Source organism: Hesperophylax consimilis, chromosome 21, assembly GCF_061612785.1.
Source record: "Hesperophylax consimilis isolate HC1 chromosome 21, BYU_Hcon_1.0, whole genome shotgun sequence".
NCBI lineage: Eukaryota > Metazoa > Arthropoda > Insecta > Trichoptera > Limnephilidae > Hesperophylax > Hesperophylax consimilis.
This window is the reverse complement of record NC_142856.1, coordinates 7,710,686-7,737,332: the sequence shown is the minus strand read 5'-3', so window position 1 is coordinate 7,737,332 and position 26,647 is coordinate 7,710,686. Positions and strand designations below refer to the sequence as shown.

At 36.9% G+C, this 26,647-nt stretch overlaps 1 protein-coding gene across 1 annotated transcript in view; it reads left to right on the top strand.

Moving 5' to 3' along the window:
• LOC149413574 (hemicentin-1-like) overlaps nucleotides 1–26,647 on the top strand; it is a 111,130-nt gene that overhangs the window by 52,410 nt on the left and 32,073 nt on the right. Inside the window, exons 25-37 of the mRNA XM_089644426.1 lie at nucleotides 436–687; nucleotides 2,652–2,802; nucleotides 3,977–4,094; nucleotides 4,622–4,847; nucleotides 7,730–7,946; nucleotides 11,379–11,702; nucleotides 12,161–12,351; nucleotides 13,961–14,200; nucleotides 14,686–14,854; nucleotides 16,601–16,756; nucleotides 19,024–19,181; nucleotides 24,864–25,039; nucleotides 25,524–25,666. Of these exons, the coding sequence (XP_089500552.1) occupies nucleotides 436–687; nucleotides 2,652–2,802; nucleotides 3,977–4,094; nucleotides 4,622–4,847; nucleotides 7,730–7,946; nucleotides 11,379–11,702; nucleotides 12,161–12,351; nucleotides 13,961–14,200; nucleotides 14,686–14,854; nucleotides 16,601–16,756; nucleotides 19,024–19,181; nucleotides 24,864–25,039; nucleotides 25,524–25,666 (2,521 nt within the window). The remainder of the gene's footprint in view (nucleotides 1–435; nucleotides 688–2,651; nucleotides 2,803–3,976; nucleotides 4,095–4,621; nucleotides 4,848–7,729; nucleotides 7,947–11,378; nucleotides 11,703–12,160; nucleotides 12,352–13,960; nucleotides 14,201–14,685; nucleotides 14,855–16,600; nucleotides 16,757–19,023; nucleotides 19,182–24,863; nucleotides 25,040–25,523; nucleotides 25,667–26,647) is intronic.

Below are 26,647 nucleotides of genomic sequence, written 5' to 3'. Positions count from 1 at the left end.
AAGACAGGCAACTTTATAAACTAGAACTATACTACGTCGAGACAGGCTTCTTTATAAATAGTTTATTTTAGCAATGGGCAAATATTTCGATAAGGTTGATTTCGATAGGTACATATATATTTGATAAGAAGGAAGCAAAAATATTTGACAAAATTAAATCATGATGGTATTGTTGTTGGTAACACTTAATAGTGGGATTAGAGAACTTTACTTTATTAGAGAATACCGCACAAGAGTCCCAACTGCTCCTAACAATCTGGAGCCAGTGAGACTATGGTATGTTGTGAGGATGGATGTAGCGGGGAGGGGAAGGAAATGGGGAAGATAAAGGACCTCAGCTAACTTACAACCTCAACTTTTACTGCTCCGTCATTAACATTATATTCTACAAAATATTTTACCAATGTACAGAAATGCTAATGCTTAATTTTCTAGAACTCTGACCTGATTGAAAACAACGCAAACACCACAGTGCTCAAACTCTTGAACGTGTCTCGCACTGACGCATCGGAGTACTCCTGCCTGGCATCCAACACGGGTGGCAAGGTGTCCGCAACCTTCAAGCTGGTGGTCCAGTGGCCACCCACTTTCATCAGCGGCAACAGCGAGGAGTCGGAGTATGTTCACTTCCTCGAAGGGGAGCCCATGAAACTGTCTTGCCATGTTGATGCTAATCCTGCTGCCGATGTAAGTTTATTGAATACTATAACTGTAGTGGGCTTGTACTTAGTTTTACTTTTAACTCATTATTTTTCTTATTGAAATATGTGGAATATGAAATGTAACCTGATAAAAGCTGCTCAAATTTAATTTCTTATCTCTAAATAGTATAAAATAAAGACACTATCGGCGTCTGTCTGTTTCGGCACTTGGTTCTTCTAAAATACACAACGGAATTTAATATGGTTTTCACTATCATTTAGAGAATTTCTTCCGGAAGGTTTATATATATAATACATGCATATAATATTTATAGAAAGTAGAGAGAAATCGATGTTTTGTGATAAGTTGTAAAAAAAATTTTTTGGACGCTTACATTGCTAATGCTGGCTAAACCTTATGAGATTCATCAAAATAATGTACAACGGAAATATATATCTCAAAAAGGCCTACAGAAAAGTCCGTGATGGTAATGTCTATCTCCTAAGGATAACCCACGGTAATCATTTTTATGTTTTACATACATTTGCGAAGCTATTTCGACCAAAATACTATTAATCCTAATCCAATTAAATATGTTAGTTACGTTGAGAATTTAATGTAGATTAAAAATGCCTTTTACAGCATATCGTTTAAATGTCTAATATCTAATAAGATTTTATAGATTTAAAATTACGCACAACAAAATAAAACAGTCAAGAAGCTTCTTTGACCGATATATTTTCAATCCTTACCCACTAGTAACACGGTCAGCCGCACGCACAAATTCACGCACCTCTACGAAGGTGGATAATCTACCACTGTGTGAAACCATAAAATTGACAACCGGTAGGTTGTTCCCTATAATCACTACTTATAAAATTTTTCGACGCTCAAATCAGCGTTGAGTTGTGCAGTTCAATTTCTAAATCTAAATTTATAAATAAAGGTACCGATCAAGCTATGTTCAGCATTCAATCACCAAATGCAGAGAACAAATATCAATCTGATCATTACATATGCAGCCCTAAGGATAAATTGCTTTGACATAACCTCCAAAATAGTTGAAAGAAAAAATTGTTCTTAAAAAAATACAGTTTAAGATTTCATTACATTGGTTTAAAAAATACAAAGAAATACAGTTACATTGGTTTAAGGAGACTATACAGGGTGTATCGGCACTAACCCGACAAACTTTAACCAGCTATTCCTTAGCACATTTGGAGTAAAAAATGTTATGGGCACTTTGCTGTCCGGTAGCATTTTTTTTTCAATTAAAATCAAAAAAATAAAAATTTCCACACTACATCACTGTCATTGGCATTGCTTTTCGTGTTCAACAGCTGTTATAAGCAAGTATGTCGAAAAGCGTCTTCGCTCTTTCGCACACACTAAATAATAATAGTTAAAAATGAGACAAATGGTGCCGTGCCATTTCGTTGTGATTGTAAAAGTGCGCCAATATAGGTACACACGTGCATTATTCAACGGAATTCGAATAAAATATTGCCAGATGGGTTTTCAAACTTCGACAAAGGATAAAACAGTGGTGACATGTGGTGAAAATATGAATAATAATTTTTTTATTAAAAAAAATGTTACAGGACAGCAAAGTGCACATAAGATTTTTTACTCCAAATATGCTAAGGAATAGCTGGTTAAAGTTTGTCAGGTACGCGCCGATACACCCTGTATAAGAACCTTCCTATACAAATCATTTTAAAAATTCACAAATATTTCTTACATATTTCATTTTTTTTTTATCTTACAAAAAGTGTTTTTTTTTTGACCCATATAGTTTGACCATTAGTGAAAGTTGTTGGAGAAATTATTAAAGAATATGTAGGACCCCATTGTTTCCCTCCTAAATTTCTCTTTTCCCCCCACAAATACTTTTTGTTAAATTAGTCCTCTTTAAAAATGGAACACATTCAAATCTGAATGAAAATTCCAAAGAAAGTACCTACCCATTTTCCTTACAATATGAATAATGTGGTTCTTTCATAATGCAGGTTCAGTGGCTCAGAAACCTGGAGATGATAGGAGACATCTCGCCCATACTACGAAGAAACTTTGTGAAGACACACCATGCAGGGGAACACATGTGCGTGGCCTCCAATCCACATGGACAGACCAAGAAAAAATTCACAGTAGATGTGTCAGGTAACAAAAAATAAACTTTCCTCGTGTTCTATTATACCCATCGGTGTAATAATGTATTTCAATTAATAGACAACACCTTTTATGTACTAACAATTTTTTTGTCAGTTTTGTGTACAATAAAGGTAAAAGAAGAAAAAAATGACGCCATTTTGTGCCATTAATGATTAACAAACAACACAATGCAGAAATAAAACACACTTCCCGACATCCGATCGAGCTCAAACTCGGCATATAGACTTGTTGTCGATAACAATGCATTCTATCAACTTTTGGTGGCAATCACGCATACTCATGCGGGGACATGTACGCATTTCTCTGACGTAATTTTAACAAACAGTTTTAATTAAGTAATGACCGACTTCTCTTTACTTTACCATTGTACAGAAAGAGAGACTTCACCGGCCATTACCATAGGCCATGTACTACCATCTGGGGTGGAGATTTTAAAACAATTTTTGCTGTGAACATAGATGGACATATGGCGCGTAATTTGAATGGATTTGGACAAAAACAGCGATATTTTGACAGTGTTTTTTTGCATAACGGCTCAATTGTCTCTAAGGCCTTTCGTGCACGGAAATACTTACATGCGCGTAGCATAAATTTTGTGCGATAGCTCGTGAGTATCCACCATACTATTTGGCCAGTACACAACGCGACGCATCGACTACGGGTTCGCATTCGCATCTACTACTCGTTTGACAGAAATTGACTCTTCCGAACACTATTTGAATGTTAAATTTTTACCGGAGGTGGGTATACAGAAGAACAATATTATTGTCTTTGTCGCTAAGTCACTTGACATCGTATTAATTCCACGGCTGCACTTGAGTAGATAGTAACATAGTCAATCAAATCAAGTTAAACGCCCGGCCCAAATTCACTGGAAACCTTAACATATTTTGGACCGAAATTTTTACCAAAAACAAAAAAATTATCAAATTCTGTGTAATGCAAATGCCGTGTACGGAAACCAACTCTAAAGAGTAGCATATTGGTAGGCTAGTTGTGGTTGCGTCATAGTCACCTAGCTTGTAAATATATCTGTGTATGAAGGACCTAAGTCTTGTCTCTCGGTTCTCTTCTTTCGCTCGCATTTTGCTATTTACTCTTCAATAACACAAAGCTCTGATAAACAATACTCAACCATTTTAATATGCCCTTTATACTATAGCACCTCCCAAGATTGATGGACCTGAGACTGTAAACATGGAAGTGAGGTTAGGACAAGCTGTCAGGTTGGATTGCATCAACACTGGATATCCCAAACCTGACATCCAATGGACTGTTAAGTAAGTTATTGTAAATTGATATTCTTTTATAATGCCTACCTGATTAAACCAATGATTTCTAGTATTAATTTTTTTTTTCAAGATTAAATAAATTAAATTTTACCCCTATTGGGTGCCATAGTGTTACTGGCTACTACAGTTGGCAGCAGTTAGAACAGAAACTTCTTCCCCCTGATATAAAGCGAATATTAAGAAAATATGAATGATTACAAATCGAGAATAAAAATCTGGCTGAAAGAGATTAATGAAAAAACTCTGAAAAAAAACGACATAGAAAACTAATATAACATAAATTAATAACTTTAGTCCCCCTCACCCTAGTTAGGAGGACTAAGAAATACAAATAGTCGCTATAATAAAAATTTCTACCTCTCTGTTCACTTCTCTTTTACAGAAAGCCTTAATCATTATTTTGTTTTCACTTGACCAACACTTTATTTTCTCTCGTATACATATTGATGTACATTCATATATATCATTATTAGACGATTGGTATTTATTCTTTGTAATCTTTTTGTAAATTTCAGATATGCGCCCGATTGGGACATAATCGGCGATGGCCGAATGCTCAAGACATTCAACGTGTCGCACCACTCCGAGGGGAATTATACGTGCTTGGCTAAGAATAAGGCGGGCAACACCAGCAAGCACTTCAACCTGTCCATCCTAGAGCAGCCCCGAGTACCCGCAGTCAAGGTCAACGTGTCAGGCAGTCAAGAGGTCACCGATGCCGTGGGAAACATTGCCTTGAAGGTATGGATCACTCTTACACTATTTCTAGAACAAGACGGGCAGCGCCATCAAGCAACCTAACCTAACCTATCAGACAGTCAGCGGGTCACTGGCGCGCCCCTTTTCCAAACGACGATCAAGTAGTCAATTTGAAACTGACGGTTTGTGCGGTTGGTGCTTAGAAGATTATAAGACTTTATTTCAAGTTTTTCTGTGACGCTGAATAGTGCTGATTAGCTGTAAAATGCATTTTCAGTTTTATCCAATGATTTCTCGTGAAAATGCATTTGCAGTTTGGTCCAATGATTCCTCGTGAAAATGCATTTGCAGTTTTGTCCAATGATTTCTCGTGAAAATGCATTTGCAGTTTGGTCCAATGATTCCTCGTGAAAATGCATTTGCAGTTTTGTCCAATGATTCCTCGTGAAAATGCATTTACAGTTTGGTCCAATGATTCCTTGTGAAAATTTATTTGCAGTTTGGTCCAATGATTCCTCATGAAAAATGCGTTTGCAGTTTTGTCCAAAGATTCTTCGTGAAAATGTTGCTGATAAACTCATTAGTGAAACTGATTTTATGGAAACACAATGTTAAGAAAACGCAGATTAATGTTTTTTTTTTCAAATGCTTCTGCCTTTCACCCTTCAATGGTGTTCTAGACCAGGGGTCTCCAAACTACGGCCCGCGGGCCGTATCCGGCCCGCCAGTGTCTTCCATCCGGCCCGCGACATCTTATGACCAGTGTCATCAAGGACCCGCGACAGCTAATGGCTAAGACCTTGCTCAGAAGGGGCGAAAACTCCGCAATTTTTTTCGTGCGAATAAATAAATATGCTCGTTGGCGAGGTACTTGGCACCAATAAATTGCGTCCACAAGTATCGCGCGAATATATCAAGAGGATTTTTTTGAAAAATCTTTATTTGATTCGCAATGATATCAAGGTCTGAGAAACGAGTATCAAAAATTATCTTCAAAGCTACGTTATCTAAAGCTATATTTTCATCCCTGAAAATTCTATTGTCTACCCCCCCCCCTTTCCCTAGGACAGAAAATATGGGTTTTTAGAAATTAAAACGGTTTTGGCCCTCCGAACTCACTGGAGTAGTCAATGTGGCCCTCCGGCTGAAAAGTTTGGAGACCCCTGTTCTAGGCCATCATTTCAAATTATGGAGAGAGGGAAGGTGAATTTATTTATTGATTTTGTTTAAATTGGCAAATTTCAACATTATATGGAAGACTGGAGTCGAATTCAAACTTAGAAGAGATGAGATGTTGAATGGAGGGGAGGCAATTTTAGATAAGGCTTGATAGAAGAGAGGATATTTGTTTAGAGAGGGACAACCAAAAAGGTCTGATCTAAAGTTGCCACTTCTAAACCACAGAATGTACAATCTGAGGAGTCAACCAAGTGAATTTCAAAAAGGTGAGAAGGAATGGAACAATTTCCAATCCTCATTCGAATAAATGAGGAAATTTCTTTTTTGGAGAAATGGGGGATTATTAAAACCACGGTTTTGATGGGATAGTCCTTTGTATTGAGGCATAGCAGGCTCCCTTGGATTGACTAGCAATACGACTTAACATTGTGGAATCTATCTTTGATGATAGAAAAAAATGTCAGATAGGGGAATGTGGTTTACGAGGGTAACAATAGGGTTGGATGCTCCTTGTTTTCATTCCCAATATCATTACTCACGTAGCCAACATGTCCAGGAATCCAAATCAATGGTACGGTTTCACCAGAGCTCTGAATGGAAGCCATCAGCACTCGAATAAGGCATACAAATTTGATTTTATATACATACATGCTCACTACAGTTAAATGAAATGTTTGTAGCAGAAGAATCCAGATTAATTCATAAATAATAAGCAGCTCGACGCTACTTAGGTACGTACTTGCTACTTGCTACTTAGGTACGTACTCGCAGTCGAAATCAAAACAGAGCAACCTACGTACTACAAGCACCTACTTGTCTATCGACGACAATAATACTGCAGTCCGTCTGGGACACTACGACAACTCGCCAGAAGGTTCGAGTCTACCGCCTAGGCATAATTGCCGCGCCGCCGAAAGTTCGTGAAAGGCCCAGATTGAGCGAGTGCCTCGAATTTAGTTGCAATCCAACTACCTGCTGTTGCCATCGGCCGAACAGTATAAATAAGCCCAACGCAGCGAGTCAGTCAGTCAGTTATCTATCAGCCGTCAGTCAACGAGGCTCAGCGAGTGATCACCCGCGCTCCTCTTACTAGCGCGAATGACAACGTACCCGGCTTCGCCCGTACCATCATGGACTCCATCGGGACATCATCATAGCGCCTTGTCCAGATCGCCGTCCCTGGCAAGCGCTACTCGGATTACAAGCGCCCTGGTTCCAGCGTCTCTGACCAGCGCTTCTTCCACGCCACCATGACCACCACGAGGACACGCAGCATCCTCACTGGTCTACGCCGCTCCCGTTCAACTGCCCACAAGGTCCGCCGCACGTTCGGCCTCCGTCAGCACTGGAGTATTGATTCCCCAGATCGCCAGTGCCTGACAGTCATCGAGTCCCGGTCACCAGCGCCCGGTGTCGACTCACTGACCCGCGCCTGACCAGCACATCATCGCAGCAACCGGAATATTCTACATCTGTCCTACATCATCTCGTCATCACGGCAACTGACTCAATAAACACAGTGAACTTCACCACACGCCTTTTATTTCGTCTCTTCACCATCGATCCCCAAATGTTTAACAGCTTTTCTCAGAACAGACTTTTTCACATAATGCTGTTTTTCTTTAGGTGGGCTTAATTGAGGATGTCATTGGCTTCAGGCAGTTAGGACTTAAAAAAAACAACTTAGTGAGATTAAAAAAAAACAGGTTTCCTCATTTTCATATATATATTAATTTTCATTCTAGGTTGGCTCAAACGTGTCCATAATGTGCATAGCCTATGGGAATCCCCCCTCCTCGGTGATGTGGATAAAGAACGGAGTCGTTCTGAACAATTCTGAGTCTTTGAACATGACAGAGCTCTCTTTTGAAAATCTGCACGCCCTGGATTCTGGAAAGTACACCTGCGTATCCAAAAACAAAATCGGAACAGAAGAGTTGGATATTCATATCGACGTTCTTGGTAAGTTTCTTTTATTGTTCTATTTGTTTTGCATTTTATATTTTGTATGTGCAGATAAAAATACAATAGCGCGTGTTGCTTTTACGTCCAACAAATGGCACTGTTTTAAAAAAGCATGTTTTTACCTGTCACAGGTGACATCTATATAATATAGGTATATAAAAACACACACGTATTTGAATGCAAACTTCAGATTTTGAACAAACGAACATTTACTTTTTTCTTTATATAGATTAGTAGTTGTTAACCTACTTTGGTAGAGTTAAACACTTTGCAACCTTTGAAAGATTTGGAACAAATAATTTTGCAAATCGTCTTATTTTTGGATAGATATTTCAAAACTCCATAGTTCACGATGGATAATAACAGTAAGAATTGTACAGAAAATAGTAATTAAAATCTTATAAAAAAAAAACAGAATTTCAAGCACCTTCATTTAAAAATCTGTGCATTCAATATTCAATAATTCAAATTATTAACCTTTCCCTTACCTTGCTAAAAAAATCCACGCGTTCCGGTGCTGTGTAGTCAATACACATCTCAAAATAAGCGATTTAATATCGGAAAAATATGTATATTCATAGCTAATCGCTTATTTTTATTATATTTTATATCAAAAGTGATAATAATTGTAATTTAATTGCTGAAAACATAAAAAAACCATTGGCAGATGCTAAAAAAACGTGCGAGGGGTCCACATCTAACGAAGGTCCGCGTCCGAATGGCTGGCGGCTGGCATACACACAGCTGTGCGGTCGTAGGTATCGATGGTCTAAATCAAAATACAACTGCGGACGTGTGGATTTCTCATGTTCCCGCGTAGTGAACTAAAGCGAGACATCAATAGCGTGTCATTTCCTCGCACACTCTTCGCGAAGCAGTGTCGCACGGTTGATTGTATTGGTGTATTTGTTTCCATTTTTTAACAAAAATCTTTGATTTTTAATTGAAATTGAAAACTAAGTAAAATATAATTTTTTAATTCAGTGCATAAATGTATAACGGAGGAATACCTAAAATCTGAACCCAGAATTTATTATATTTATAGAGTTATTAAAGTTATTAGAAGTAATGTATAGTAAATACACACCACAGATAAGGAAAGGTTAAAGAAAAAGACAATTACTGAAATATATTTTTCCACATCGAAAATTAAACACTTCGTTTGCACAAAATTATTATACTTACCAAAGAAGAACTTTCTTCAACTGACTACCGGAAGAAACTAGAAGCATTAATGACAAATTCCATAAGTTGATCTTAAAAATAACCTATTGTATCTCAGTCATTTTCCGGAAGTAATAATTTCTTCTACAAATGTATATCAATTACATTATTTTAGAAACGTTTTAACTACTTAATTTATATTGCATTTACCAAACACGTAATATAATAATCTTTTACTTTCTCACTGCAATGTACTTGCTGCAGCACATAAAACGTGTGCCTATCATATTGTTAATTACTTATAAATAACAACAATGATGTACTGCGCACTCCTCTTCTAAACACAAGCTAATGCTTCCACGGAAGAGTAGTATTGAAACCTCACAATATGTAGAAACCCAATGTAAATACTATTCCATATGTAATTACCTTAATTTTTAAAAAGTTACAAAATAAAAGAAATTGATACGGAAAAAGCTGTACAAATTTTGTAATGCCATCTCCATGTGTACAGATTTTTCTGCTTTATGTTTAAGATTAGGAAAAAGCTCAAGACATAAAAGATGTGATCCGAAAGTAGTTGCCTTGACGCATAAATTACAGAATGAAAAAGCATTTCAGTACAAATATCATAACGCTGGATCTCTCACCGTTTGGGAGTTTTTGATGCTTCGTATGCACAGATTATAAAACAAATTTATTTATTGCATCTCACTATACGTAAACCATGTTTTTTTTCATAAAAATCAACCTCACTAGGACTAAGCCTGTATCGAGGTTAACAATTTACATTTGAGTGAAGCATTTAATTAGTTCCCAATGTATTTATATTTTTTTAAAGAATGACAAACATTCCCGGGTTACGAATAACCTGACTATATATGAAAATCTCTAAATACCACCACAGTGGAAAATATTGCTTGTGTTGTCAGGCGAGGAATTGAATGTGTGAAGCCTGGGTGGGACCCAAATGCGATGCCAACTTAGCCAATGACTGGTCATATGTATATATATTTTTTAAATTTTATTTTATATTATAGAAACAAACAGTACATGATTTGCAGAGATGAAACAATATACAGGAATAAGATACTTCATGTTGTGTACCTATGATATGTTTCCTTGTAATGTCTGCTAAGTGGTATGTTTATTCCTTAATTACCAGGTGACTTGTGTAGTTTATAGGTGTGTGTGTGACGTGTGTAATGTATGTGTGAGAGGGTGTGTTTGTGTGTCTGTATGTATGCGCATCGAATAGTTTAAATTATTGACATGATTCCACGTTTGAATTTGGGCAGTGAATCCGAAAAAATGTCAATGTTAGAGTTAAGACAAATAATATTTAGAGTATGAAGAGCTCGGTTAATTGGCGAATTAGATACTGCATTTGTTTTATAATTAGTCGTGTGGAATAGCACTGTATGTCGTGTACGTCTCAAAGGTATGTTAAACTTAATAAGGGACAGAAGTTCAGTACAGTCAATGTCATCGTTTAAAATTCTGTGTATAAATATTGAGTCAGCCACTGCTCGTCTTCGCTGCAAAATTTCAAATGTACACTCAAAATTATTGTTGAATCTGTAGGTAATATATTTTATGAATTTGTTTTGGATACGTTCTATACTATCTATGTAAAGTTTATATTGTGGATTCCAAATAGGCGATGCATATTCCAGTGTATTTCTGACTAATACGAAATATAATATTACAATTGTACGCGGATTACTGAATATTTTACTTACACGTAGCACGAAACCAAGCATTTTATACGTTGAGTCAATGTGCTTATTAAATATAAGTTTGCTATATCCAAAATAATTTTGGCAATCTCTAAAAGTTCCATATTTGAAGGGACTCTGATGATAAAATATTGTAGATTTCAGTCACAATGATTCCATTCCAAACAAAAAAAATTATTGTTGTGGTTATTTTTTGGATTATTATAGCATGTGGCGCTTCTTTCTTCTTTAGCCAACTTTTCATTGGGGTAGATGGTGAATTGTGATGAAGTGTGTTAGGTTATGTTCGTAAAAGTGATGTTGATGAACATGTTGCAAGCGTTAATCCTGTTTTGCTAGGGTTTTCTGCGTTTAGTTTTGCCCTCTAATGCCAGATACCAAGAACTATGAAGCTTAGCCCCATAGCCCCTATTAATATTTATGAGGGGTTTTATGGATTTCGATTTTCTCCATAATTAGGCATGCTAAATCTCAATACATATTTGACAGAAATTTGTTGATAATTAAAACCTAAATTTTTTTCCAGCTCTACCAGAAATTTTAGGCGATAGCACCAATGAGATACGTCTGAGCAACAACAATCGCACCAAAAACCGCTGGAAAACATTTGAAACTCTGGAGCGTCAGACCATCAAGCTCGTTTGCCGTGCCCAAGGCAACCCCGTTCCGGACATTTACTGGTTCAAGGACAAGAACTACCTCAGGTTCTACGATGCCAACGTCATTACAGAAGATCACGGCCAAGTGTTGCTTATCAAGAAAGTAACTAGAGAACATGCCGGGAATTATACATGCGTTGCCAGAAACAATATCGGAGAAGATAAGATGAACTATCAAGTTGATGTTTGGGGTGAGTCAATATTATTTATTTTTAAAATCGCTCAACTTTATAATTTATAAGAAGATATTTTAAATAAAGCCGAACCATTCAGAAACACAACGAATCTCGGGTTAAAATAAACGTTACCTATTCCGATATATATAATAACTTTGGGTTGACAGAACTACAAACACCTGTGAACAAAATTCTTTAATGAATTACCAAAAAATATAAGATCCCTATAGATATTATATTTCTTAAAGTTACTGTCAAAAGTCAGAGAATTTGCGTGTATTTCCGCTTCTCAATAAAATAGAAATAAATTGGACATTTCTGAATGTAGCCGTAAACTAAAAACTGTATTTGAAAGGTGATGAAAATGCGTTAAATTTTTTAAATTAAACATATAAAGTTTTTAACATGGCTCACATTATGTTTTTCGTGATTTTGTGTTTAGTGTGATTTGTTAAACATTTGTACCCTTCCAGTCAGCCCATATGTGGAACAGCAGAAAGATGGTGGCATATCCTTTGTGGCCAAGCAAGGGCAGAGCGTCCACCTGGAGTGCCCAATCACCTCCAATCCCAAGCCGACCATCCGCTGGTTGAAACACCCCTACTTTGACATTGGACGTGACAAGTTCCCTCACATACAAACCCGGGATGCCAACAGCACCCTCGTGAGTATTGCATTTAACTTTAATTTCAAAAATACCATCTTTGTACAAGTGGTCCAGGGTTTCGCTCAGGGCATGAGTAACAGTCATTGAAATACTAACAGAAAACAAATATCATTCTCATCAGCAATATGTTTTCAAGATTGCAACTTGTTCATCACGAAGGAAGAATTTAACAAACTGAATGCGTGTTTTTGCAGTTTCAAGGGGCCAAGATTTTCAGGTTTCAAGGGGTTCCCGGTCGCATATTCGTAAATACCAGATGCGTTATCCATTTGGGATATTTCAGCAGCGCTTGGGCTCTAGTTAAATGCCCGACGTCTAGTGACGATAAGTCAGCTATTTACCTCTCAGTATTGTTTTAAAGTTCAAAAGTCATGCATTTAAAGTAAATTTAAGAATATATACAGGGTGTATCGGCACGTACCCGACAAACTTTAACCAGCTATTCCTTAGCACATTTGGAGTAAAAAATGTTATGGGCACTTTGCTGTCCGGTAACATTTTTTTTTAATAAAAAATTTATCATTCATATTTTCACCACATGTCACCACTGTTTTATCCTTTGTCACAGTTTGAAAACCCATCTGGCAATATTTTATTCGAGTTTCGTTGAATAATATACGTACGTACCTACATTGGCACGCTTTTACAATCACAACGAAATGGCATGGCACCATTCGTCTCATTTTTAACTATTATTATTTAGTGTGTATGAAAGATCGAAGACGCTTTTTGACACACTTGCTAATAACAGCTGTTGAACACGAGAAAAAAATGCCAATGACAGTGACAGAGTGTGGATTTTTTTATAATTTTTTGTTTTTAATTGAAAAAAAATGTTACCGGACAGCAAAGTGCCCATAACATTTTTTACTCCAAATGTGCTAAGGAATAGCTGGTTAAAGTTTGTCGGGTACGTGCCGATACACCCTGTATAATTAGTAGGTTATAATGTGTCTAACAGAATCTAATTGATTTTTTCTAAATTAATTGCTTATTTTCATGGATTGACCGCAGGTACTTACATATTAAGCAAGCAATGTTTGTTTGTTTATATCTAATGCTACGTACATACATTTGCGAACAAAAATGCGAGCCGAACCACGATTACGGGAAAGAAATGAACATAATAAACAAACAAACATTGCTCGTTTCAAAGGTAAGTACCTGCGGTCAATCGATGAACATTAGCCTTTGAACTTTAAAACAAAAGAGAGGTAAATAGCTGACGTTACATCACGAGGCGTCGGGCATTTACTGAGACTCCGAGCGCTGCCGCAGTGTCCCAAATGGAAACGCGTTTGGCATTTACGAATATGCCTCCCGGCCAGATGTAGCTTCCGACAGTATAACTCAACAGTATAGGCAGACTGCTATTCTGTCAGTTATAACCTCTCTCTCTTTCTCATAAGCAATGCAGGTAACAGATAGAGAGGCAACAACTTCTGTACCTACCACACGACACACTGCCGTGTCCCTACATATTTCATTAACTTGATAATCTTGTATCTTCCTGGAGCTTCTTCTTCAGACCACTTGCGATGCATTATGAAGTCTTGAAGGATTCATAACTTATTGTTGTTGAAGATTAGTATTTTCAATTTTCTAGGTGATCCACAACGTGACTGTGGCCGACAATGGCAACTATTCTTGCATCGGCACCAACCTGGTCGGTACCCTGGAGATGCTATTCAACGTGGAGGTGGTGGAGGCACCCCGCATCCTCGAGGAGCCGGAGAAGAAGGGGTCGGAGCAGACCCCCGGGGAGCTGGTGGCCAAGATACGCAGGGGCTTCCAGCTGACTTGCAATGCGGCCGCGCATCCTGAACCAGAGATCTTTTGGTACAAGGTAAATTATAAGGTTACTTTATCTTAAGCCCAAACCTAATATCTCGACTACGGTTCCATGATAACTCAACTACCTTAACCCACCTCACAATGCTGCCCAAATGGGTGGTGACTTAGTTCCCCTGTCTTTACACTGTACAGACAGGAGCGCTCTTGTGAGGTGTCACATAAAAAAAATATCATATAAAATGACGTTAATAGACGTTGTGTCTGTGAATGTGTTAAATAACAAAATTAATTCAATGCGAATGCGAATGGTAGCAGAAGTCGAGGACGCCCGAGGAAGACATGGTACGGTCAAGTGAATCAGGTACTCGAGGCAGGCCATGTCAAGTATCAGAATAATAGAAGAGTATGTGTGAGACGATGCATGTATGTGAATTAGGCAAGAAGTGTGTGCCAAAACCTAGTTCTTTGGCGGTCCGTCCTCTCTGCCTACCCCTGCGGAAAAAATTGGTTAGTTAGTTTACTCAATTTGTATTTTAGGATGGCTTCCGTTTACACAACTCTTATGGTGCGGACTCTCTCCACATATCGAAGGATGGCCGCTTCCTCAACGTGATGGACGCCGGTTTGGGCAATGCTGGCAAGTACGTCTGCAATGCACACAACAAGGTGGGCGAGGTCGAGAAGGAGTTCCACGTCAAGGTTTTGGGTTAGTACATAATACACATCAATGTAATATTTAACTCCTCAGGCCTCTGGCATATTGAACATTATATTTCTTAAAGACACTGTCAGTAGGTCAGAGAATTCAAGCGTATCTCTGCTTTGCAATAAAATCCAAATAAATGGAAATATTTCTTAACGTATCCGGAAACAACAAAACTGGGATCATTATCTTTATATTATCTGTATCTTTTTTCATTTTTCATTTAGATTTATTAATATTGTCTTGCTTTTCAATGATTACAAGTTTTTTTTTACTATTATTGTCACTGAATTTAATGTGAAAAATGATGCACATGAATGGAATGTTTTATTTCAACCTCATGATGAATTTATTTTAGTAAAATTTGCTATTAAAATTATATAGAACCCTTATAGAAGAATAATATTATATTATTATTTTTATTATTATTGAGGTGAGTTATTATAGCCTTCTTGTAACTGCATTCCATGCAGTTGAACATATCTACCATTTATGTACATTCCATAGTGGTAAATACTCTCAGTATCGCCCTGGTGATAGATCACCATTCAGAACCAGCCATGTGTGGAGATTTCAAGGATTCAACATCACATGATCTTTGACCATCGATATGCCAAGATGTAAAATAAATCTTGTGTTTCTGTGAGGGTTACTGAAAAACCCCAAGCACTCCATCATTATAAGGCAGTGATCATAGGTTCTTCAATTAAAAAAAAAAATAACAAACTCATTATCTAAGCTGATGCATGTTGAATAGTATTTTTAACGATTTTTTATTACATCTGTTAGCAACGAGAAGGTCAATAAAACACAAAATTTACTTATAAGCAATAATTAGTCATCCGAAATACTAATACAAACTGAAAATATCTCCCGAGTAAAAATAAATGCCGCCAACGGGAATTGAACCCGCACTTTCTGATGTCTGGTCAGGTGCTCTGGACCACTGAGCTACGTCGGCTTATTTCCAACCCGCCAAATGATTCAATATGTACTAGTACCTCAATCAACAATTACTGCTTAGCATTTATTTTTACTCAGGAGATATTTTCAATTTGTATTAGTATTTCGGATGACTAATTATTGCTTATTTGCTATCCTTATTTGCTTATTTGTTATCCTTATTTGCTTATTTGTTATCCTTTATGCTATGCATAAAACCTTGTCTTATAAACGTTAGTTAATCATTAAAAAATAACAAAATTTACCTTAATCTCTAAATAGTATAAAATAAAGTCGCTATCCGTGTCAGTCTGTTTGTGCGCTTAGTTCTTCTAAACTACGCTACGGATTTGATAGGGTTTTCACTATCCTTTAGAGAATGTCTTCCAGAAGGTTTGTATATATATATATATAATACATGTAAATTATATTTATAAAAAGTGGAAGTTTTGTAATCAAGTTGTAAGCAGAAAAGTCTGCGATGGTATATGTCTATCTCCTAAGAAAAACCCCCAGTAACCCCCAACACGTCAACTAGTAAATTTATAAATTACAATCCAATATTTAATGAAAGTTAATTGCTTGCTTTTTAACCCGTTATATGCGGACATCACATCAACCCAACGGTTGCGCGTGGCAATCCCCAGTACGCGGGCATCACAACAGTTGTTTTGCGAACACTTATCAATGAAAAAGTGCAGCGTACAGGGGCACATAGCATCGAAACATCACGCATTTAAAGAGTTATTGGTTTCTTTATATTGTTGACTCAATTCACTGAATCGTTTGACTTGATATTTTTCACAGTCCCCGCGGAATGGGGCACATGGAGTCAATGGAGCGACTGCAACGCATCGTGTGGTTCCGGAGTTAGCATCCGGAGAAGAGAGTGCCAGTTCCACGGAGATCTGGAGGCTCTCAGCGGATTCTCATCTCGACAAGTCTCCGATGAAAGCAATTCAGGTAAGAAAAATCCACTGAATACAATTTATAAAGACAAATTAATAATTCATCCACAAGATATCACAATAAGTTATACACATATTTACCTCTATCTGGGTAACAACTATTTACTTTAACAACATTCCTTTATCTCAAAATTTATCGAAAATCATCATGTATTTCAACTTAAATTGAAAAATTACTATTTATAACAGTTATTATCATAAATAATTTTTTCTTCTTTTTTGTGATCCACAAATCTCGCTTATTCTTTAATGTATGTTATTTAATACCATAACTACTATGTAATTTTACATTGCTGCAGATGAGAATGATTTGATTATTTGAGTGTAATTCCCTCACCTCACCTGTCTCCTTCTAATGAGGAAGATAGACAGAGAGGATACTATACTATTTTTTTTTGTACTTCACTGTATACACGCAACATTTTATTTTGTTGTTGTATATTTATGTATTTGTAATTAGGTATATTACAACAATATAAGTAAATTTAAACCAGTAGTCTCATCTAAGTTTGTTATTAAATATTCGGCAGTAGCGCTTTGATTGGAAAAACATTAAGGACGGGTTGTTCCATGAACCTTCACAGAACTTGAAAATCAACTTTGAAATTTGATGAATTGTTCAAATTCTGCAAAACAAACCTGAACATCAGACCCTGTGTCCAAAAATGCATTTTTTCTATTTTTCTCTCATTTGGTAAATCAAAATCACAATTTCTTCTCAATTCATCCTTATAAATTATGAAATTTGCCCATTTAAATAAAGTTAATTTATAAATTCACCTTTCCTCTCTCCATAATTTGAAATTGTGGCCTAGAGCTCTGGATGGTGATAAGGAGATATCTAGAAACATTTGTGGCCTAGAGCTCTGGGGGGTGATAGGGAGATATCTAGAAACATTTGTGGCCTAGAGCTCTGGAGGGTGATAGGGAGATATCTAGAAACATTTGTGGCCTAGAGCTCTGGAGGGTGATAGGGAGATATCTAGAAACATTTGTGGCCTAGAGCTCTGGAGGGTGATAGGGAGATATCTAGAAACATTTGTGGCCTAGAGCTCTGGAGGGTGATAGGGAGATATCTAGAAACATTTGTGGCCTAGAGCTCTGGAGGGTGATAGGGAGATATCTAGAAACATTTGTGGCCTAGAGCTCTGGAGGGTGATAGGGAGATATCTAGAAACATTTGTGGCCTAGAGCTCTGGAGGGTGATAGGGAGATACATAGAAACATTTGTGGCCTAGAGCTCTGGAGGGTGATAGAGAGATATCTAGAAACATTTGTGGCCTAGAGCTCTGGAGGGTGATATGGAGATAAGTACATAGAAACATTTGAAAAAAATATAGGTACTTAAATACATACCTACGCTCAGTCAAACACACTGTTTTGTCAAAAATTACATTTTAATTTTTGTTTAAGTCTCCATTTTTCAATATTCATTCAGATAACATTGAAAAGATTCAACGGAAGTTTCTAAGGTTTATAAATTATAAATTGCATATTCCTATACAAAACATAAATTACAATTACCTCTTGGATAAAATGTCTCTATTGAAACTTTCAGAAAGAAGAATAAGCACAGATAAATACTATTACGAAGAATGCTACATTTTAAAATTGACTGTCCCGAATTACTTCAATGTGTCAATATCCATGTTCCCAAAAAATCATGCCGACATTTCTTACCTTTTTACTTCAATAACACCAGGACACTAGCTTACCAAAATTCTCCGATTCCGAGACTTCACAATCTCGGAAACAAATATTCTGATCTGGGTGATATATTTCATTTGAAAACTAATCAGTATAAATGTTGTATATTCTATAACTTTTATTCTTCTAGACACAAATAGACCTATGTATCCATATAACTTCTCCGTTTCTACTATTTTGTTTTGTTGAATCTTTTAAATTCAATTATATGCGTGAGGATTCATTTTTGCCATTATGTTTACATTCTTCTTTATTGTATTAATTTTTAAGTGTTTACTCTGATACAAAATGCTTGTATTTTTTTTAAAGAAAAGCCCACCAGGGCGTGTAATAAATAAATAAATTATAATGAGAAAAAATCATTCGTCATAGAGCAAAATAATAAGTTAGTTGCTGAGTTGACAATTGCATCAGGTTTTCACCCAGGTGTCGCGGGCTCAATTCCTCTGCTAGTTGTCTTTCATTATTGCACAAGCGACATTTTGATTTTGATGCATAGTTTTTCCGAATCTCATCTCTTTTTCACGCAGTTAGTGGTATGTTTGTGTTTTTCAGATCGACCAATGAATGATGGGCAAGAAACAAAAATAAGCAGCAATGAGAACAAAAATCTGAATAAAACAAACAAGAAAGTTCCTGAAGATCTGTTGGATAAAAGTGCATGCAGAGGAAATGATACTGATCACAGGGAGTGCTTCATTCTACCGTGTAAAGTAAGTTGCGTAACAAATCTCCGTCATCTCAATGACGAACAGTAATTGAATGTTGAATGTGCAAATTGATGATTTTACATAAGACTGGTTTAAAGTACACTCAGAGGAAATGATACTGATCACAGGGAATGCTTCATTCTACCGTGTAAAGTAAGTTGCGTAACAAATCTCGGTCGTCTCAATGACTAACAGTAATTGAATGTTGAATGTGCAAATTGATGATTTTACATAAGACTGGTTTAAAGTACACTCAGAGGAAATGATACTGATCACAGGGAATGCTTCATTCTACCGTGTAAAGTAAGTTGCGTAACAAATCTCGGTCATCTCAATGACTAACAGTAATTGAATGTTGAATGTTCAAATTGATGATTTTACATAAGACTGGTTTAAAGTACACTCAGAGGAAATGATACTGATCACAGGGAATGCTTCATTCTACCGTGTAAAGTAAGTTACGTAACAAACCTCGGTCATCTCAATGACGAACAGTAATTGAATGTTGAATGTGCAAATTGATGATTTTATATAAGACTGGTTTAAAGTACATGCAAACGAAATGATACTTATTATTACAAAGTTGAAATGGCCAGATCTGAATAGTCAGGTACTCCCCCACCTTCCTCCTCCTTATCTCCTTCCTCTCCCCGCTACCTTCAGCCTCACAACATAACCATAATTGGGGATGCCACAGCCTCAATGGCTCCAGATAGTTGGGAGCAGTTGGGACTCTTGCGGTATTCACATAAAAAATAATAATAATAAACATTTTGCAACATTTATTTCAATGGAAAAATGTGTGATGGTAACTTTAAAACAGTGCTTATGCAAAGTTACCAATAAGGAATATATAAGTTTTATTGTACATATAATCAAACAACTGTGATTTATTTTTGGGGTATTGTGCTGTGTTGGACTTCCTCCTTCTATAGATGGAAGGCATATGAGCCATCTGTCCTGATGTATTGAAAATATTGGCTAAAGAAGGAAGTAGCGCAGCAAGGCGTAACATCCCAAAAATAAATCACAATATTACTTTTGGCTGTGAAAATCTCAAATCATATCAAATATAAAATATTTAATAAATGGTTATTTAAATGCCATAAAATAAAGCGCTATCACATGAAAACGTTCTGTTTGGTTGGCATCACTGCTTCGAGGGTTTCTGACGTCATATTGAGTATTTGCAAGTAGTTTATCCTGATTTTTTGTAGGAATTTTTAAATTAAATTATGTATCTTTTTTAGTTTTGGCGAAATCGAAAAAGTTTAATATGGAGCTTGAAACTCTATATTATTGGTTGTTTAATTTTAAAAAGCTATTATTAGTGATGGATGTAGGATAAATTCATGGACAAAACTGACACCAACCAATGTTAATACAGAGATTGTGAAAATCTGAAAGTATTAGAATCTCAAAGCCTGAACTGGGAATCTTTTGAAACTTTCCTGCCGCTGGTTTAGCCGCGTCACAAACCCTTCCCTCCGGTGCTATACCCTCGGTAAATATTTCTGTATTGTAATTATTTAATGCAATACATAAATGTATTGCGGAGGAATACCTAAAATTTGAACTCCGTGTTTATTTATTTATTTATATTTAGAGAGATATTTTATTAATTAGAGACGATGTTGACGGCACCGGCAAGGAAAGGTTAAACCACGAATTTACTGTTTTGTTAATCCGAAAGATACACAGTAAGACCCCAGTTTGGATTGAAGTGGAAGTGGTGCCCTCTGTTATTTTCAAAAAGAACCGTTAAAGTTCTGAAAAGTCGAAAAAAAATTAAAAACTCTTTCCAAAATTGATAATTTCCAAACTTCACGTAATATCAAAAAGACAAATGGCGTTATAAAATTTTCCCAACCCATTTTCCAAAATTCTTGGAAGAGTCGGTAAGCAATGGACATAAACCTAATGCTGTAAGACACTGCGCAGAAAATTTCCTCAGTGAACTGCGCTGCAGACCATTATCTTACTACAATGAACTTAATTTAATGCGCAGCATTCGGTTTATGTCCATTGCTTACCGACTCGTGGGATAATGGGCTTTGTAGAAATTAGTTTCCATTCGTCCAGTGAATTTCAAATGAACGAAGTTATACATATTCTCTGTTCAATGTATATTACGGATTCTCAAACTTTTTAATTCGGATAGAAAAATGAATAGGTTCCAATGTGACAAGTAAATTTATACACATTCTAATAATTGCTGCTGTAAATGCAAATGGGGCAAAACTCTACTATCAGTGAACTTGACTAAATCAGGCGAATCCCATCAAAACTCTACTATCAGTGAACTTGACTAAATCAGGCGAATCCCATCAAAACTCTACTATCAGTGAACTTGACTAAATCAGGCGAATCCCATCAAAACTCTACTATCAGTGAACTTGACTAAATCAGGCGAATCTCATCAAAACTCTACTATCAGTGAACTTGACTAAATCAGGCGAATCCCATCAAAACTCTACTATCAGTGAACTTGACTAAATCAGGCGAATCTCATCAAAACTCTACTATCAGTGAACTTGACTAAATCAGGCGAATCCCATCAAAACTCTACTATCAGTGAACTTGACTAAATCAGGCGAATCCCATCAAAACTCTACTATCAGTGAACTTGACTAAATCAGGCGAATCCCATCAAAAAGCCGCCTGCAGAGTCTAGCTGCAAAAAACCCGCAGAAGCGATAAAGGGTTGCTTTAGAGCAGGGGTGTCAAAGATACGGCCCGCGGGCCGCATGCGGCCCTCGGACCCTATCAATATGGCCCGCGAGCCGTATGCGGCACTCAGGTCCCATCATTACGGCTCGCTACCACGTGACAATATTATGTCGCGGAGGACAGAACCGCACTCTTTCATTGTAAATTTTAGATATTCAGAGGACAGTCGATGCCTACGCGTGTTTAAAATTGCAAGCGATTGATTTACAGTGTAATTTCAAGAGACGCGCGCATCGGACGCGGTGCGCCGTGCACCGAGCGTGAGCGTAACCTTTTCTCTTACGCCGGCTGGTGGCGCTGGTCTGGTGCACGACTCGTACTCACAACGCCCCCCTGCCGGTCGCCGGCGCAGTCAGATTTAAGCCTTAGCATCGAGCGGTCGCGTCGAGTGTTTATATTACTTACGTACTCATAGTTTGTTGTTCATTCAAGTTCTAATATTGGTACGTGGCATAATGTCGCAAAAACGTAAAGTTGATAGTGAGTGCAGAGTTTTTCAGACAAAATGGGAAATCGCATATTTTTTCATGGAATGGAAAGGTAAATCACTTTGTTTGATTTGCAATCAAACAATTGCTGTTTGTAAGGAGTTTAATTTAAAGAGACATTATGATTCGAATCATAAAGGAAAATTTGAAGGTTACACTGAAAAGATAAGAATGGACAAACTATTATCTTTAAAATCTAACCTTCACGGCCAACAGTCGATATTCACTAAAGCTAAAACTGAAAGCGAAGACGCCTTAAAATCCAGTTTCATTATTGCATTAGAAATCGCCAAGAGATCAAAACCTTTCACTGATGGTGATTTTATTAAAGAATGTATGTTAAAAGTGGCTGATGTTTCATTCCCATCACAAAAATCAACCATTCAAAATATTCCGCTGTCAAGAAACACTGTTGCTTCAAGAATAAGTGATTTATCTCAAAATTTGGATTCCCAGCTGAAGGAAAAAATTAAGGAATTTACACACTTTTGGCTGGCTATTGACGAGAGCACTTATATTGATACTGCTCAACTTGCTGTCTTTATACGAGGTATTAATAGTAACTTTGAAATATGTGAAGAACTATTGAAGTGCGTTCCATTGACATGATATTTATTCTGCTATTGAGCATTTAATAGTAGAATATGAACTCGGCTGGAATAAATTTTGTAGCATAACTACGGATGGCGCTCCTGCCATGGTTGGCAAACATTCGGGTGTTGTGACTAAATTAAAACAGAAAATATCAGAAAATTTTGTGGGAATTCACTGCATCATTCACCAGGAATCACTCGCATCCAAATATTTAAAAATGGACCATGTCATGCAAACGGTAATTAAAATAGTAAATTTTATAAGGAGCAGAGGTCTAAATCACAGGCAGTTCAGGCAATTTTTACAAGATTTGGACGAAAAGTATTCCGATGTACCTTATTTCACGGAAGTTCGTTGGCTCAGTCGAGGGGCAGTTTTGGAAAGATTTTTTGAGTTACGTGACCCTATTCAAGCTTTCATGTTAGAAAAAGGTAAGCCAATTGATTATGACAACGACTGGTGGCTTGATTGTGCATTTTTGGTAGATATGACAAAACACATGAATGACCTCAATATAAAGTTACAGGGTAAAGACTTGATCGTCACTCAAATGTATTCGCATTTACAAGCCTTCGAAACAAAATTAAGACTGTGGGAAATTCACATAAAAAACCAAACACTCGATCATTTCCCTCACGTGAAATCATTAGGCACAGTGAACCAGACACAATTGGATGAGTCTCAACTTTTGCTGAATCTGATCACAGAATTTAACAGTCGTTTTGAAGATTTTCGCAAAATGCATGAAATGGAATTCCCACTTTTCAACAATCCATTTACTTTTGATGCTGCACTGGCACCAATTCATTTGCAAATGGAATTGATAGATCTCCAATGCGACAGCATTGTAAAGGATAAATTTAAGGAAGTTAATGTTACCACATTTTATACACAATATTTCAAGAGTTTGAATAACTATCCAAGTATAAGAAATCATGCGGCACGTATCCTGTGTATGTTTGGTAGTACGTATTTATGCGAGCAGATGTTTTCCGTTATGAAAATAAATAAAAACAAACATCGCTCACGGCTTACGGATGAAAATCTCCAATCGATTCTAAAAGTAACTACGACGAATATGACACCCGACATCAATGAACTCGTCAAAAACAAGAGAAGTCAGGTGTCCGGCTGAAGATAATTTACCTTGTTACCCTTCTTTTTAACTTACTGAATTTATAATAAATAGGTATCTAACTAAATAAAGATTTTAACAATTAAGTATGGGTTTTATTTTTTTAAATATTGAGTCCGGCCCGCTTACACACGCCAAATGTTATAAACGGCCCTTAAGAATATCCAGTTTGACACCCCTGCTTTAGAGCATGCTAGTCTTGATACGATCGCGAACTGAGATAGGTTCTTGTGATCACTTGTCAGACACAAGATACTAAAAAAGAGCGAGAAAGGACAACGCGAAAGAGAATTTGAGAATGCTTCTCTCAATAAAGGTTATACATGAGGTTAGGTACATAATTTAAGTTTTATTGGTAACAGTTCCCGAGTGATCTAGTTAGCGGAATACAAGTAAAAATCTACGTAACTGGTATAAAAATCACTATAATACATATGTGAAAATCACTATATCTTATTTATAAAATTGCCATAGCCTAATAACCACAATAAGTGATGTAAAAATCGCTATACCTAATGTAAAAATCACAATAACTGACGTAAAACTCACTATAACTAATGTAAAAATCACTATAATATAATATCTACAATTGACATAAAAATCACAACAACTGATGTGAAAATCACTATAACTGATTTAAAAATCACTGTAATTGATGTGAAACTCACTACAACTGATGTAAAAATCACTACAACTGATATAAATACAAGTTCTAAATAATGTTTTTGACTACTTTAGGTGGACGGGGGCTGGAGCTCATGGGGCTCGTGGACGTCTTGCTCTGTGGTGTGCGGGGCGGGCACCAGGCGCAGGTACCGCAGCTGCTCCAACCCGAGGGCGCAGCACGGTGGCGCCCCCTGCCATGGGGCCGACGCTCAGCAGGAACCCTGTCAGGGGCTCAACTGCTCTCGCTGGTAGCTTTTTATTTTATTTTATTGTATAAAACTGGCGTGATTCCCAAAACTTACATACATGAATGTTTCGAGTAATAATAATTAATTATACATTAAATAATAAAGTTTTCTACTTCTTTCGTATGGTGGGGGGGTCAGAGGAGAACATAAGATAAGTGAGCCAGTCTAGGGTCTCAGGAGTCGCCCTGTGGACCTCATCAATCCTGCAGGGGAATGAATGCAGCGGGCATTCTTTGACCACATTTTCGGTAGTCTGCACCGCACCACATTCACACATCGCCGACTCTTTAAGGCCCCACATGCGGCTGTGAGAGGACTTTATCCGATTGTTTATTACCTATTAAATTCTGTACTGTCGAACAACTGTCACTTCTTTTAAAACTTCTAAAATGTTACCCTGCTCATTTTTCTAAGTATATTATTGTATCCATTGATTATAAACGAGTCTTTTCGAAAATGAACTCATCTAATGTCATTACTCCAGGTTGTCGTGGTCTGCATGGGGCGAGTGCAGTGTCACTTGCGGCAGGGGATTGCAGACGCGTTCCAGGAAGTGTGATGGACCATCAGATTCTTGCCTGGGACTTAATAAAGAAACTAGAACGTGCTTATTGCCCAGCTGTCCAGGTATATCAATTATTTCATTTATTTTCAATGTATATTTTATTGTTAATGCACATAACAGAGGATTAACATAAACAAAATACAAAATTTAAAAAAAAAATTTACTTTTATAGATAAATTTAATATGGTAACCTTTTGAACGCCAGTGTATCCTTAAGGATACTTTTGAAAAATCATTTTTCTGTATATAACTAGTTATTCTGAGGAAATTACATTTGGTAGATTACATACTATTTTTAAAACTAACTAACTAACCATCACGCCGTTTCTCAAATGGGTAGGCAGAGAGGACGGACCACCAAACAACTCGGTCTTGGCACACATTACTTGCCTCATTCACATTCATGCATCATCTCACACATACTCTTCTATTATTCTGATACTTGACATGGCCCGACTCAAGTATCTGATTCACTTGATCGTGCCATGTCTTCCTCGGGCGTCCATGACTTCTACCATTCCATTTGTCATATAGTCTCCTTACATTTCTTTCATCGTTCATTCCCTCTACACACCCAAACCATTTAAGCAACCTTTTCTTAATTTTACTCACTATGCTTAGATCAGCCTCGCATTCTTTCCACATTTCACACACAATCATACATGGTTTTACCACACTCACGCCTCAGGGATTTCATTTCTACAGGATGCAGTCTACTTTCATCCTTCTTTTGCCAGTACTATGCCTCATTGCCATACATCAGGGTAGGTACCAGAACTCCATTGTGGACTGCTTGCTTTACTTCTTTGATAGTTTTTTTTTGTTAGCGCCAAACGCTAACGGAGTTACATTCATTTACACTTCTTTCAATATCTCTATCAGCCTTCCCATCTCTACAACATACTTCTCAAATACATAAACTCATCCACCTGCTCCTAGTACCTATTCATCATTTACAGCTATATTGCACACTGTTTTCATAATCTCTCTTTCAAACACAATAATTTTAGACTTACGCATACACAACATCTTCGCTGGGATCA